At 42.2% G+C, this 15311-nt stretch overlaps 1 protein-coding gene across 3 annotated transcripts in view; it reads left to right on the top strand.

Moving 5' to 3' along the window:
• cspp1b (centrosome and spindle pole associated protein 1b) overlaps positions 1–15311 on the top strand; it is a gene marked incomplete at both ends in the record, with an annotated part of 89098 nt that overhangs the window by 18978 nt on the left and 54809 nt on the right. For all 3 annotated transcript variants that reach the window (XR_014620426.1, XM_084327539.1, XM_084327538.1), the window contains 5 exons: positions 9023–9137; positions 10904–11051; positions 12084–12212; positions 14282–14394; positions 14940–15089. Coding sequence is in view for 2 of the 3 variants with exons in the window: in XM_084327539.1 (XP_084183665.1) it covers positions 9023–9137; positions 10904–11051; positions 12084–12212; positions 14282–14394; positions 14940–15089 (655 nt within the window). The remainder of the gene's footprint in view (positions 1–9022; positions 9138–10903; positions 11052–12083; positions 12213–14281; positions 14395–14939; positions 15090–15311) is intronic.

Raw genomic sequence — 15311 nt, 5'->3', positions numbered from 1 at the left:
TTATCGTGATATATTTTAACACATTCCTGGCCAACCACGTATATATACGTTATTGGGAGCCAGCGGTTGACGGCCAAAACGTATATATACGGTTTTGACTAGTTTTTTTTTGTTTTATTCGATTTTAATACCCTATTCAATGTCAGGGAGCTGTATTTTGCCTGGAAAGGGCATATTGGGACTCCGAAGGTGCAGTACCGGCCAGATCCTGCTAGTGGCGCTGTATCGAGAATAGGGATGGGTACCAGATTCGGTACTTTTAAAGGTACTTACCGAAACACGTCGGTACTACCGAGTATCGATTCACGTGAGATACTGTTTAAAAAATAATATATATATATATATATATATATATATATATATATATATTTTTTTTACACCTTTTTTCCTTTTATTTGTTTACACTTTTTTTCTTCATGTCAACGTTCACACGCACAATATACGCTTACCTAGGATTTGACTTGATTCAACAACAAAGCAGTCGGGGCAATGGCAAGCCGAAAACGGTCGAAAGTGTGGTTATTTGAAGTTTGGATTTTTTTTTACTGAGGTAGGTAGATTACATTTTTAGAGACTAAAGTACCGAAAAAAGGTACCGTTGGGTACCGGTATCGATTCACAGGTACCGGTACCGTATCGGTTCAAATGTGAACGGTACCCATCCCTAATCGAGAATGCAGTAAACCCTGTTCCAGACTGGGTGCCACACTGAAAACGCTCCGGGCGGACATTTCTACTAACGTGAACCTATGGCTTCACCCGATCGCATTGAATAGTTTTCGGGACCCCCGATTCATTATGCTGTGGTGGGTTATTTCGTGGGCCAAATGGACATATGATCTACCAGATGGCAATCAAATAATTGGAATCTTTTTGGAATCCCACTGGCCACAGGTAAGGACAATTTAACGTCAATTTCAGCTTGATCGTGCAAGGATTTCATAGCCATCCCCCTGATCAGCGTATGTTGTGGTAATAACGACTGCCGTTATTGGCAATCAATTAATCAGAAACTACCCCCCCCCCCCAACCCTTTCATGCATTCATGATGAAACATAATACCATTCATATGCATTTGATTTTTTAACTGTAGCGTGTGTAGGGACAAAACGGCAATGGATTTGGTATAATACACGTCGCAGCTTATAAATAGCCTCACAGGAATTAGCCTAGATCATTCCGAAATAACACTCATATTCACCACGGTATAAAACGGGAACGTATGGATGGAAAAATATTTCTTTTTTGCATCTTGAACGGAAGGTTCTTACTGTCAAATTACCATGATATTGTATCCATAGCTATAATATAAAATATAGATTTAGCTCTACAAACAACGTGACGCACAGTGAAAGTGTGTAATGGAAAGCTGGCGTTCCAGCCACATTCCAATGGCCGTGAATGTGTTAAAGGGGAACCATCTTATAAATGGCCTTTTCCAGTGGTTAGCATTGTTTTCTAGCAATGTGGGGTTGTACCTAGGGATGGGCGTGAGTAATAGATTGATTACTCGCGGCTATGAGAATACTCGCGGCTATGAGAAAACTCGAGCCAGCTTGTGAGAATTCGTTGTAGCCAGCTAGCGTTGATGCTATTCAATGCTATCAACATTAGCTAACCAACTAACGTTAATGCCTTCAGAATGTATAACATAGCTACAACACACAATAACGTTAATACAATCACATGCATCATTGTTGGGTGGGGCTAGTGACCGAAAGGACTGGACACGGGGACAAGTTAAACATCAATTAATTTAAAGGGGACATGTCTTGCTATTCTTTTCACTATTTGGGCAACTTTACACAATTCCTGTGAGTCTATGGAACACATCTGTAAAGTTTTTTTCAAAAAAAATTAATTGTTTTTTATTTCTATTCAAGTACTCTAAAGCAGCATTTTTCCACTTCAAGATTTCAAGCTGTTTTGGGCTGGGCTCCGCCCATAAGCGATTTGAGTGACAGTCACAAACAGTCTGACTGGCAGACGGAGAGAGATATAGATAGATTGAGGGGGATACTAATACATTTTGCAGCGGGGGGGGGGGCATAATCCCACGGGACAATGCATTGGTAACTTGTTTCAAATGACAATATATACCCCTGTGAATATTATTGCACGGATCGGAATACGGGCGAGCGTGTGGGAGTCAAAGATATTTTGACAGTGATATGCGAGTGGAGAAGCTCCAGCCCCGCGCGTGCACACACATTTACACACACACTCCCGCGCTCTGTCGGGAGGTTGTGTGTAAATGCTCCCCCCTCTCTCTCTCTCTCTCTCTCTCTCTCTCTCTCCCTCTATCTCTCTCTCCCTCTCTCTCGCTTGCTCGTTCTTTGCAGTCTGTCGGCACCCGTGCACGTCAACCGCCCGTTTGAGGAAGTGTGAGTATTTCCACTCACTCTGTTGTTGAGCGAATTGTTGATTGTGGGCGGTGACTACAGCCAGTGCCTTACTCACATCAGCAAAACAGTCAAATCAGAATGGCTTAGTTCAGTGAGGGAGGAACTCGAGACTAGGCTAATGATCCAAAATGAGAATTAGAGACACAGACCCCATTGATACAAACCCCCATTGCTAGAAAACAATGCTAAACACAGGAAAATGCTATTTATAACACAGGGGACCTTTAATACAACAGGTAGTTTCAATCTGCGCTGTCGTGCCTACGCACCACAGGGCTATTCTATTATATACGGCTTTGACGCGTTGCCGATTAAAATCAGCAGCTCTTCTTCCTCATCGATTGCCTGTAGCTGCATCTAAGTTGTCCGCTCATATATAGGTTCCGCTAGCGATAACAACAATACTTTCGGTCGGGGGGTTTCAAAATAAAAGAGCAAAGTCTAAAACACCAGAAAAGACGTTTATTTTGTACAGCGTTTTCCTCCACGAGTAATCCACGATTACTCGAGTATATCATGCGATCAATCGATCTGGATCAACTTCAGTTGATACAAGATCCTCCCCCAGTGAACTAAGCCATTCAGAATTGCCTTGCTTGTCTACGTAGAGATGCTGATTTGCATATCTAGATTTGCATATCTAAGCTCCTTCTGTGGTTGTAGCCACCGCCCACAATCAACAATTTGCTCAACAACGGAGCAGTGGGAATAATGCGGAAGCGGTTTCCCTGTCACTGACACTTCCTCTAAAGAGAGAGGGAGAGAGAGGCTCTCATACAGAGAGGCCATCTGTCTCTCCCCCTGCATTTATACACAGTCTGGAGTCGAGCCGCTCACACATGCGCCAGGGTTTCCGTTAGAAAAAATTGTTGCCGGTCTCAGGGTCCGGTAGATTTAAATCTACTGGTCAAATGAGAGAAATTCCGGTCAGAGTTTATTGAGCTTAAAAATAATTGACATCCTCAAGGCATGTAGATTTATAATATTTTAACTTAAAACTAGGCTACTTTTGCGTATACAATCATTATATTCCAAATAAAATAAGTCCAGAGACTCCGTGCTGCTGCTGACTTTAAATCAAATAGGTGTCTGTGGGCAGTCGCCCGACATTAATACAGTATACAATAATAAACAGCAGTCTGTTATAATCACATTTTTATGAGCTAACGAATTCCGTTATATTGGACATTTGTATTAATTATATCAAGCGAAGAACTGAGAAATTTGGCAGAGAGAGACGGCAACATTATCGTGGGTTTGCGTGATGACTCTCCACCTCGCAACGACTTATTTGCAAAGAGTATGGCGCTGCAGAGCAGCAGATTCAGCTGTTTTTTGGCTCTATCTGGGGACCGCTCAACAGCGCCCCCCACCCAACAGCTGAATTGCCAATGGCTGAATTGGAGTACTGCACTGTGCCGCTGCTGCTCCGGCTCTGCAGCTACACATGCACTCGCAAAACCCAGCACTAAGCTCTCGCTGACAACATTATTATACCTGCTTGGTGAAGCAACGATGAAACAAATGTAATGATTGTTTCGTTCATCGCATAGGCTATTTAATTTTAGCCTATTTTAATACAATTCAAATAATCAAATTGTGCTTGGAGGGAATTATTTTCACCGGACATTAAGACCGGAGAGATTAAATATGTCGGACTTCAACAGATTTTTCCGGTCAAATACCGGTAATTACCGGCTAACGGAAACGCTGACATGCGCTCACGGAGCGATCTCTCCTCTCTCTTTTCTCCCTCTCTCTATCTGTCTCTCTATCTCTCCCCCTGCATTTACACACAATCCTGAGTCGAGCCACTCGCACACGCGCTCACGGAGCGATCTCTCCTCTCTCTCTCGCCCTCTCTATCTCTCTCCCTCTCGCTCGTTCTCTCTCTCGCTCTCTCTCATATGTATCACGCTGTGTGGGTGACTGTCACTCAAAGTGCATTGCTAGTATGGGTGGAGCCCAGCCAAAAACAGCTTGGAATCTTGAATGCAGAAAATGCTGCTCGAAAGTACTTGATTAGAAATACAAAACAACGATTAAAAAAAGTATGAAAAACCTTACAGATGTGTTCCATAGACTCGCAGGAATTGTGTAAAATTTCCCAAATAGTGAAAGAAATAGTAAGATAGTTCCCCTTTAACCATTTCTGCGCCAAAAACGAATTAACTTGTTATAGCCCGCCAATCGTTGGACGCCAACAACGAGTAAACTCGTTATTGGATCCGTTTTTCTTTTATTTGCTATTTCCATTCATAATTCATCCTCCTGTGCTGTAGGACTGGGTGACACTGTCTGAGACCGCAGCGGTGCGATACCACCGCCTAACGCCTTGCGGCCGCTATTGCACCCCATTTGAAACAATGTGGTTTCTTTTCTCGGCCGAGCTGAGCCGTGCAGGCGGGGTCATACACTCCGGCAAGAGTGAGTGCCCCCCAGACCCCGGTTCTAAACGGGAACCGGTACTATATTAGAAAAGACCGGAGTATTGATAAGCTCCGACGTTATCGGTATTGCTATCGATACTCTAGAAATTATTATTATTATGAGTTTTTTTTTGAGGAATTTAAACGTTGCGAACGATCTCTCCTCTCTCTGTCTCTGCACGAGAAGCGAGCCGCAGCGAGCCATTATTACTCGCACAACTTTTTTTGCCATTGCTATGTCTACTATACATTGGTTTCTTGTTCGAATGCATTTATTTCTATAGACCAGTGGTGCCCAACCAGTCGGCCGTGATCGACCGGTAGATCAATGACATGCAATATAATTGATGCGAGCAATGTTAGCTGCTAACTAGTAATACATAGGCTAAGCTAACTAGCGTTAGCCGCTAACCCTGGAAAACGCTCAAAGCAGACTCCACGACACCAGTTCCATTCGTGAGAAAAGGGGGTGGGAAGGGGGTGGGCTATATTGACAAGGCTTGACAACAGAGGGTCAAATATAACTTCATATTTATTGGTTATTTGTTTCTTTATATCAGTATCCAGCTTCCACCACCGTGTGTTAAAACTCTTCCTGTGTTGACGTTAGAGCATGACATCATTGCTACGGCAAGCTTACACGCTCAAAACGCAAACGGTAAACAGAACCCGGAGCGCACCAAGACACACAGCCTCTACTAATAACATGGAGTATTGAACCGTTTTTAACAGCTGGGTATTGGGTGGGACATTCTGATTTCATAATCATCATCATTTATTTATTCGTACATGGAATTACCACAGTCCAACAGTACATATTCATATAATTCACCAAATCCCACGGCCGAAAGGAACGGGAAGAAGAAAAATTCTTATATACCTGCCCCTACACACACAACACACCGATAGACTTATTGTGTAAAACCATACAGAATATACCCATTTTGCAAAAATGGAAACATCAACACAACCAAATTAAATCAACATAAATAAACCCATTTTGTGTATCGATCAGTCAAACTACATATTTAGGTTCATTCATTTACACACACACACACACACACACACACACACACACACATGCATGTAGCTATATATTTATATAATGTATTATTCTGTATTATACTTCTATATACTATCTAATTTCTATTTTATTATAATATAACTAAATCATACTATTTATTCTACACCATATTGGTACAGTATTATACAATATTTTTATATATTATTATTCTATGTTACGCTGCTATATACTATATTACTATACTCATAGTGGCCTACACTGCAACTCTATGCTACGTCATCCTGACACGCTAAACTGCAATATTATACTAAACTGTGCTATACTGTCTATGTATCTTTTCTTTGCACAACCTTTTGAAGTGAAATATATTAGTGGAACTCTTTTCATCATTCTGCAAAGAGTTCTATAGTTTGATACCTATAACTGAGGTGCACCTTTGTTTTAAGGTTGTTCGTGCAAATTGGTGCTTAAAATTTAATTTCCTTCTGCTGTCATCTGGACAGGGAACGAACAACCTCTGTATATTTGCTGGTAATACTCTGCATTTTGCTCTAAACAAAACTAAAAGTGTATTTAATAACTTTCTAAATAAAATAGAAAGTCCCAAAATAGTTAATTTATCTGACTGCTTGTATTAATTGATAAAAAAGTAGCCATGTGCAGTAATATAGTTATATAAAAGAATAATAAAGCAATGTCGATTCTGTTCTTAATAATTTTTTTGATTTTTTTTTGCTAAATCAAAAAGAACCGATAAGAGTACCGATAAAGTACCGAACCGTTAAGCAGTATCGATAAGAGTAGTAGTATCGATGCAATCCTAACGATACCCATCCCTAGGCAAGACTCTGGCTTATATCGATGCATCGACTAGGCTCCCCCCCCCCCCCCCTTTCATATGCAATGCTGGATAACGCTGGATACACTGACGCGACCAGTATTTGGAATGGCGATCAGATAATTGGATTATTCTTTTTGCAGTACATCATAGACAAGGTAAGGACTATATATTATCGATCTTGCGTTGATCTGATGATTCTTTCCCGCGATCGAAGCGTGTCGGGGTGGTGTGTGTTGGTTTTGATTGATTGAATTGAATTGATTGATTGATTGAAAACTTAACAGATTGCAGAATGGGTACAATACAGTACAGCTCAATACACACAATTGTTAAGGGGATGCAGACCAGAGAAAGACTTTCATCTTGTTTACATCAGGGTCCCCCATTTTCAATTCATCATAACATAATATGACATACACGACATATAGAGATACAGTATTGATTGATTGATTAGTTTATTAACAGATTGCAGAATGGGTACAGTACAGCTCAATACATACAATTGTTAAGGGGATGCAGACCCCTTAACAGATGGTAGCGATCAAAACCACGGAGTGGCCCCCCGTCCCCGTCTCCCTTTCATGCGTGCATGATGAAAGATAATACCGATAATCTAGCGTTGATTTCAGATTGATTGTTGATCCAAGCGAGGAATGGCAACGTTTTTTGTGAATTTCACAAAAACGCAGTTTTCGCGTCTTTTCCTGGGATTACTCAGAATCACTCAAACTATACTCATATTCACCACGGTATAAAACGGAAATGTACGGATGAAAAAGTATCTTTTGCATGTTGACCGGAAGAAACTCACTGACAATCGACAATGTTATTAGATCCATAGCTATAATATTTAATATATTTTTAGCAGTTTCAAACACCGGCATTATCCCATTGAACAAAGCGCTGGCACAAACGGCCATACGCCAACAGAGCCATCTGGCGATCATTGTTAATAATCGATGATAAATAATTTTTTTTTTGTATTGTGACCTGCAACAGGGCAGCTTTAAAACCAGAGACGGTGGACAGACTTGTATTTCTTGCCTGCAACTTAAAGTAATGGCTTTGCTTGTCCAAATGACAATACTGACCAAATTGAGATATATTTTTCTCTTTGTACATTTATTTTGTTTGCTTTCTAATTTTAAATACAGTTTGAAACCGTCTGTACACAGTAGGCTATGTGTGCTAATAAAAAATAAAAAATAATAATTACTTGAATTTATATAGCGCTTTTCTGTTTTTCTAGACACTCAAGAGCGCTTGTAGGGTGGGAATTGCCTCCTTTACCACCACTGGTAGCACCCAACCTTGGGCTACGCAGGCTCAATGGCTACCATACAATGGCACACATCACACTACACAATGGCTCAACCGGCTCAGGAGACAGGGATTGATATCAGTCAATTAAGGGGAAGGGATGATTAGGTGGCCTTGATGTCAGAGACTTAGTCTCCAGTCATGAGTCACGGTGCATGTGGTTTGGTGGGTTTCGCTTTCAAACCAGCTGCAGCCTGAGAACTGGAGTGTGAGGGGCTGTAACACTAAAGATGGCGGCAACGGCAAATAATTGCTGCAAAATAAACATACATTTGTTGTTTAAATAATCATTTTAAAAAGAAAATCTTTTTTTTAATACCAATAAAAATATAGATGATTATCGATATCGAACGATATGAAAAATGTTATCGTGATATATCTTGTGTTAAACCACACCTCCTGTTACAATGTTGAGTCCAATATGTTGGACAGGATTTGGGTTATTTGACGTGATTTTACTAACCCAAGCCCTGTCTTTACATGGTTGTGAAATAGAAAATATGACCTGTGTAGGAGCCATAATGTAAGTTTCAGTATTCTCTATGGTGTTGTATGGTTAGTTGTACTGTCACTTTAGGTGGTGGGCGTGTTCACTGGGTTTGGCGGCAATGGGAGTGTTCATATGGGATTTCATTCACCTTTTCACGGGTGTTGACAGTTTACGGAAAGAGGGGGTGAGATAGGAGCGCATATTTTTTATTGACCGCAATCGCAAGATAGTATTACAAGAACGCAACAGTATTTTATGTATTTACGTGTATTTTGTCTGTTTCATAAAGCAAAAGAATAAAAGGTTAAAAAGCATATTCTGGACGTGGAACGGAATTATTATACGATGCGCGTCACAATGTTTGTACTCCTCTGCTTAGCCCCTCGGCTCGGCTTTTTTATGACAGCCTGCAGCCTCAACAACCCGTTTATAAACAACTTGCTTTTGGTGAGCAGTTAGTGGGCTCAGTGTAATAATGAACGGAAGCTAATCCTTACCGTGTGCCTCTCCTAGCAGGCCCAGCAGCAAGGCCACCCCGTTAGACTCAGGGATCACAGTGTTCCCTGCAGAGAGGGCCCTTCCGTCCAAGGAGAGCATGTTGAGCTACAAGGAAGCCCTCAACCAACAGGTAAACCCATTACTTATGGACCAAAGTGTTCCTATTGTACATCCATTGTTTTTCACACAGAGTCCCAACTTAATGTGTTGTGGTGTCGGACCAAGAGGCACAGAACTACAGTGTTATTAGTTGGCCTACAAAACTAGTCCCAGACAACTAAGTGGGTTTTGGTACTGCACACGGCTGTTCTCATGTACACAAGGGAGGCTAACAACATGTTAACGTATCTGAGCCTAGCTTTGTAGATTCCAGCGTGTCGACTGTGAGGAGGAGATTCATTGATTGCATCCCACGTTTTGTGGTGTCTTGGCAGGAAGAGCCCAGAAAAGGGAGATGTGAACTTTATCACCAGGTAAAAGTCCAGCTAGACCCTGGTAGATGAACCTTGATGGACCGACAATAGAGGAAGTCTTGTGTGTGTGTTTTTTTTAAGGGTGTCCCTCCTTGTTTGACCCTCACCCTCACTCTCAGACTCTGGCTGAGACCCTGATCCACTCATTCATCACCTCCCGGTTGGACTACTGTAACGGAGTCCTGTTCGGGGTACCCAGCAAAGCCCTGGACAGGCTCCAGTATGTTCAGAACTCAGCTGCCAGGGTTCTCACTCACACCAAGCCCTGGCAGCACATCACCCCCACCCTCATCCACCTCCACTGGCTCCCAGTCAAGTTCCGCATCACCTTCAAACTCCTGCTCCTCACCTACAAATCCCTCCATGCCCTCGCCTCCCGATACCTGTCTGATCTCCTCCACCAGTACACTCCATCCCGGAACCTACGATCCTCTGATCTAGGTCTCCTCTCCATCCCTCGCACCAGGTTACAGACTTTTGGGGACAGAGCCTTCAGCGTGGCGTCCCCTACCCTCTGGAACTCCCCAACCCTGGACACCTTCAAATCTGCTCTAAAAACACACCTCTTCACCAAGGCTTTTCCCCATCAGTTAGTTTAGATTAGATTAGGTCCATTATCCATTATCCCTTACCTTCCCTCATCCTCTTTTACCCCCCTATTTCCCTAGCCCTATTTTTTGTCCTGATTGTGAAGCGACCTTGGGTTCTATGAAAGGCGCTATATATATTTGATCTATTATTATTGTTTATACGCATGGATTAGGCTAGTGGTGATTCTCTCCCCTACCCACCACCATTGATATTCACATGTACTGTTGTGGAGAGTCAGACCCAGCCCTCGCTCACCACCTCCAGATCCAACATGTCACCCTGTCTTCTCGTCTACTTCCCCTCTGCCACTGTTGAGCCATTTTGGTGGAGAAACCAGTGAGGTCCGATCTCTATAGATCCATTTGGGGCACTTCACCAAAAAACAATGCCGGTTTATTTTGCACACATCTCACACATCTAAAAACTCTAAACCGCTTTGCGCACATTCATTTTGTTATTGAGAGTAAATATGTTTTGAATGTGGCCACCAGTGATGTCATCGGGGACATTGAATCCTTTTGTTTAGTTAATTACAGCTTCGTGAAATAAGGTAACAGTCCCTATAAGACATGGTATTGCTATTTTTCTCATCTACATCATTTCATGGAGCTGTACTTAACACATCACAAGGATTCAATGTCCCCGACATCACTGATGGCCATATTGAAACTCATTTACTCTCAATAACTGTCAAACTAAATGACTGTGTGCAAAACAGTTTAGAGTTTTTGGACGTGTCTTGAGATTATGTGCAAAATAAATCGGCATTGTTTTTTTTTGTTGAAGTGCCCCTTTAAAGTTGTACTCCAGCTGTGTTCTGTCTTGTGTTCAGATCCAGGAGCGTCGGGAGCGCCTGCGCGTGGAGCGGGAGGAGAATGAGCGCTACGAGGCTCAGCTGGAGGCCGAGATGAAGAGGCACCAGCCGTGGGGCCGTGGGGGGGGAGGCGCTCCGCTCAGAGACGGCTCCGGCAACCTCATCAGTAAGTGACGTCCCAAACCCTGTTCACATAATGGAGAAATGAAGAGGGTTCTATTCCAAAACGCTATATGAGCATTCTTGAAGACGAATTAATACCCAATGTTCAGTGCTCAAGATAAAAAATTACAGATGTTTAGATTCTCAAAAATGCAAGCAATGGTCTTCTGATGACATTAAGTTAAAAACTTAAAGCTATAATACCTTTTTTCCCAGACAGTATTTTTCACATTTTCGAAACTTATTTTGATCACCTGCTATCAGAAGGTCTCGCTGAGTCATGATGTCTTACTCAAACAACCCAAAGTCTGTTCATTTCATTTCTATAATTCATTTTCTTCGTCGACAAAACCCAGCCTGTGACAGCAACAAGGCTCTGGAACGCTCTCCCCCTGGACCTGCGAACTGGCCCCTCTGAAAACTCTTTTAAAAAAAACAACTAAAAACACATTTGTTCAAACAGGCCTTTGGTCATACATAGGCACGTTTTCTTGTCCTCACTGTTCCTATAGTTTTGTTTTAATTAGTGACTCATGACTTTATCCAAATTCTTTTATTCTACTTTTTTTTATCTGGTTTCACTGTTTTTTAACTGCTGTCTGTTGTCATTTATTTCTGATTTTGTTTTGTTGTGTTTTTTATATTAAGCTGTAGTGTAAAGCACCCTGTGCATTCGTGCTGTGAAGGGTGCTATATAAATAAAAGTAATTCATTCATTCATTCATTAGCTCTGCCTATTTTATAAACCTATGCATTACATTTTTTTATAATAATCTGTGAATCTCTTAATTACATCAATATTGTATTGATTAATTGAACAGTATTGTTTGTAAGTGAAGTATTTACCTACCTTATTTAAATGCCCAAGAGAAAGTTGTATGTATTGTAGTTTTAAAGAATAATATACCACAGTCAGTCAGCCAAGGCAGATTTGTTGATCTGAAAGGATTAACAGAATAAACTGTCTTACATCTTTCCATTGATTGATGTGACCTGCAGGCGTTCTAACCCTCTCCCTCCTGCTCTTGTTTCCCAGCTGACCTAAAGCAGATGCACAAGCTGAACGAAGAGGCTTACATTCATCCAGAACAGTGGCAGAAGAGAACCGCGACCACACTGAGCACCCACGGAGAGGAGCGACCCCCCTCCAGTGACAGGGTCTCAGGTACTGTAGGATACGTTGTGGTAAATAATAATCTCATACACATCCAAAAACTGTTTTGCACACATTCATTTAGTTTGACAGTTATATGAGTAAATAAGTTTGAATGATGTCATCGGGGACATTGAATCCTTGTGTGTTGTGTTAATTGCAGCACCATATTCAGCAAATTAATCTTGATAACTGACAATTAAATGAATGTGTGCAAAACTGCTTTTGGATGTGTGTGAGATTTATGTGCAAAATAAATCAGCAGTGTTTTATTTGGCGAAGTACATAGAACCTTACCTTCCCTGTCAAACCTGAGACAGGTTCTCACATAGAACCTTACCTTCCCTGTCAAACCTGAGACAGGTTCTCACATAGAACCTTACCTTCCCTGTCAAACCTGAGACAGGTTCTCACATAGAACCTTACCTTCCCTGTCAAACCTGAGACAGGTTCTCACATAAAACATTATCTTCCCTGTCAAACCTGAGACAGGTTCTCACATAGAACCTCATCTTCCCTGTCAAGTCAAACCTGAGACGGGTTCTCACATAGAACCTTACCTTCCCTGTCAAACCTGAGACAGGTTCTCACATAGAACCTTACCTTCCCTGTCAAGTCAAACCTGAGACAGGTTCTCACATAGAGCCTTACCTTCCCTGTCAAGTCAAATCTGAGACAGGTTCTCACATAGAACCTTACCTTCCCTGTCAAGTCAAACCTGAGACAGGTTCTCACATAGAACCTTATCTTCCCTGTCAAGTCAAACCTGAGACAGGTTCTCACATAGAACCTTACCTTCCCTGTCAAGTCAAACCTGAGACTGGTTCTCACATAGAACCTCACCTTCCTAACGGATGTGTGGAAAATGGTGATTTTATCCCCGGAAATGTCCCCACATTTAACACAACGTATTTGCACATTCCCCATCAGGTCGGTAGAGGTTTCTAATACAATGAACACTTGATGCTTTATATCCTAATCTGATCAAATCTTTCACATCTTTTTATGCACATTTGAGGTGTGAAAGCAAACCGGACAAAAAGTAGGAAAAGACCCCAACAAATCGAACATGTAATGAAGCTGATTAGGCGGTTTTTGTTAACATTATTATGTTCACAGCAGGTGAGTTCAAAATAGCCAAACAATGTTGTGATACTAAACAAATATATTGTATGCATAATTCAGGTGACGGTAGCCTAGACACAGTGGCACAGAATTCATGCCAGATTCGATTCAGAAACCGTTTTTATCCCCTTCATACACTACGCTTAACCCAGACGTACATCTCCTCAGTGCCTGTGCACAGTCAGCCTCAGACGAAAAAAGGAATGAGGACAAAACTACCAAAATGAAAGAAATATTCCTGCAAGTCTGAAGCGCCTTTTTAATTTTTTTATCTACTTTTTCTCCCATTTTCTATTTTTCTCCCATCCCAATTTCGTATCGTCCAATTCTACCCTCCCCTGTCTCGAACGCTGTTAGGCCATGCCTCCCACAAGCCGGCTGCAATGTGGACTAAGCCTTACATCACGTGTCCCCTCCGGTACTCGAGGAAGCAGTACGGTACTTTTCACCTGCACAGCGCAATCTCTCAGCGTCGGGGGTCTGCGTTTGGAGGGCACGCCGCCCCCGTCGCTTCCTAATTCTGCTGCGCAGGCGCACCAACCGACCTGTAGGAGTCGCTGTCCACAACGTCCGATCCCCACCCATCAGCTTCCCACCCCCTAATACTGCCAATTGTATTGGTATGAACGACCAGCCAAGCTGATAGCAATGCGGAGAGCTGGGCTCGAACCCAGCGTCTCCTGCATTGGTGGTGAGCGCCTTGCCCACTGCACCACATAGCCGCCCCCTGAAGCGCCTTTTTCAAAGCATAATGTTGGCAGGTATATGGGATTCAAAAATGATGTCCAATAAAAGGCCGACCTGTGTGATCACATGGCTTCGTTTAGAATGTTCGGTTAGTTTATCAATTGGCCAAATGTGAACCATAACCGAACCAATAAAGAAAATGCTGCTTCCAGTTTCCACTCTGTTTTTAGAATAGTTTTCTTTCTTCTTTTTACTGTGTCCCATTTCAGGTTTTGCCCATGTGCACACACCTCAGTTTGCCAGAGGCAATGTGTTCTCCAACCTGCCCACACCTCATCAGCTGCAGGACCAAGACAAGTACAAATCCTGCCTCAAACAACAGGTACTGGACCAGTGCTGGACCTGCGGCCCGCTTCAATATCTGAGTTCTGGAGCTCTGTTTCTATTTACAGTATGTTCAAATACAACGCCAAACTAAAGTTAGAGGCGGTGTAAATGCATACAAAGTCGATGGAACGGCACAAACAGACGAGACATTTGCCAGGCGTGATGTGGACACGTATATCTTCACAATTAATATGAGATACACTGCTCTGAATGCTCTGTAACCTATAGATATTGAATAGGTTACGAGACCAAATGCACTAAGCATGTCTTTATGGCGGTTTTGCAGTACAGCAAAACAATATTTCTCTTTGTGATCTATCTGAATGTACTGTACTGTTAGAGTGGGAACGTAACCTAGATTTGGCAATAGATTTGTGTCCGTTTTTCGTAAGCTAATGTGGATTTTGGGCAGCTGTGTAAAATGGCTCTTACTCATTGTGTCGAATCCTTACTAAGAGAATAATATATCATAATATGTAAATCTATTTAGCTTGTCTCAAACCCGCATGTTAAAACCTCTTCATGGTTGGTGGTGCGCAGATCGAGGAGAAGCGCTGTAAACAGGCGGAGGAGCGGGAGCGTGTGAAAGAGGAAGAGGAGAAGGAGGAGAGGAGGCTGGCAGAGCAGAGGGCCCACATTCAGAGGGAGTTCGAGGAGGAGCAGGAGAAGAACAAACGGAAAGAGATGGAAGTCCGTCACCACTAGCCTGAACCGCAGAGATTACCCTCTGCACACACACACACACACACACACACACACACACACACACACACACACAATAACCTGTTTTGAATCATTCATCTCTTTGTGCTAAAACCCCAGTTATTACCTGATTCAATTATTTTTAAGTAGTTATTAATACTGTAGGAACAAGTCCTGTTGCTTTGTCGTGAGTTGTTCAGTGTTGCTTCT

Source organism: Notolepis coatsorum (genome assembly GCF_963971535.1).
Source record: "Notolepis coatsorum genome assembly, chromosome: 13".
NCBI lineage: Eukaryota > Metazoa > Chordata > Actinopteri > Aulopiformes > Paralepididae > Notolepis > Notolepis coatsorum.
This window is presented reverse-complemented; position numbering and strand designations above follow the sequence as displayed.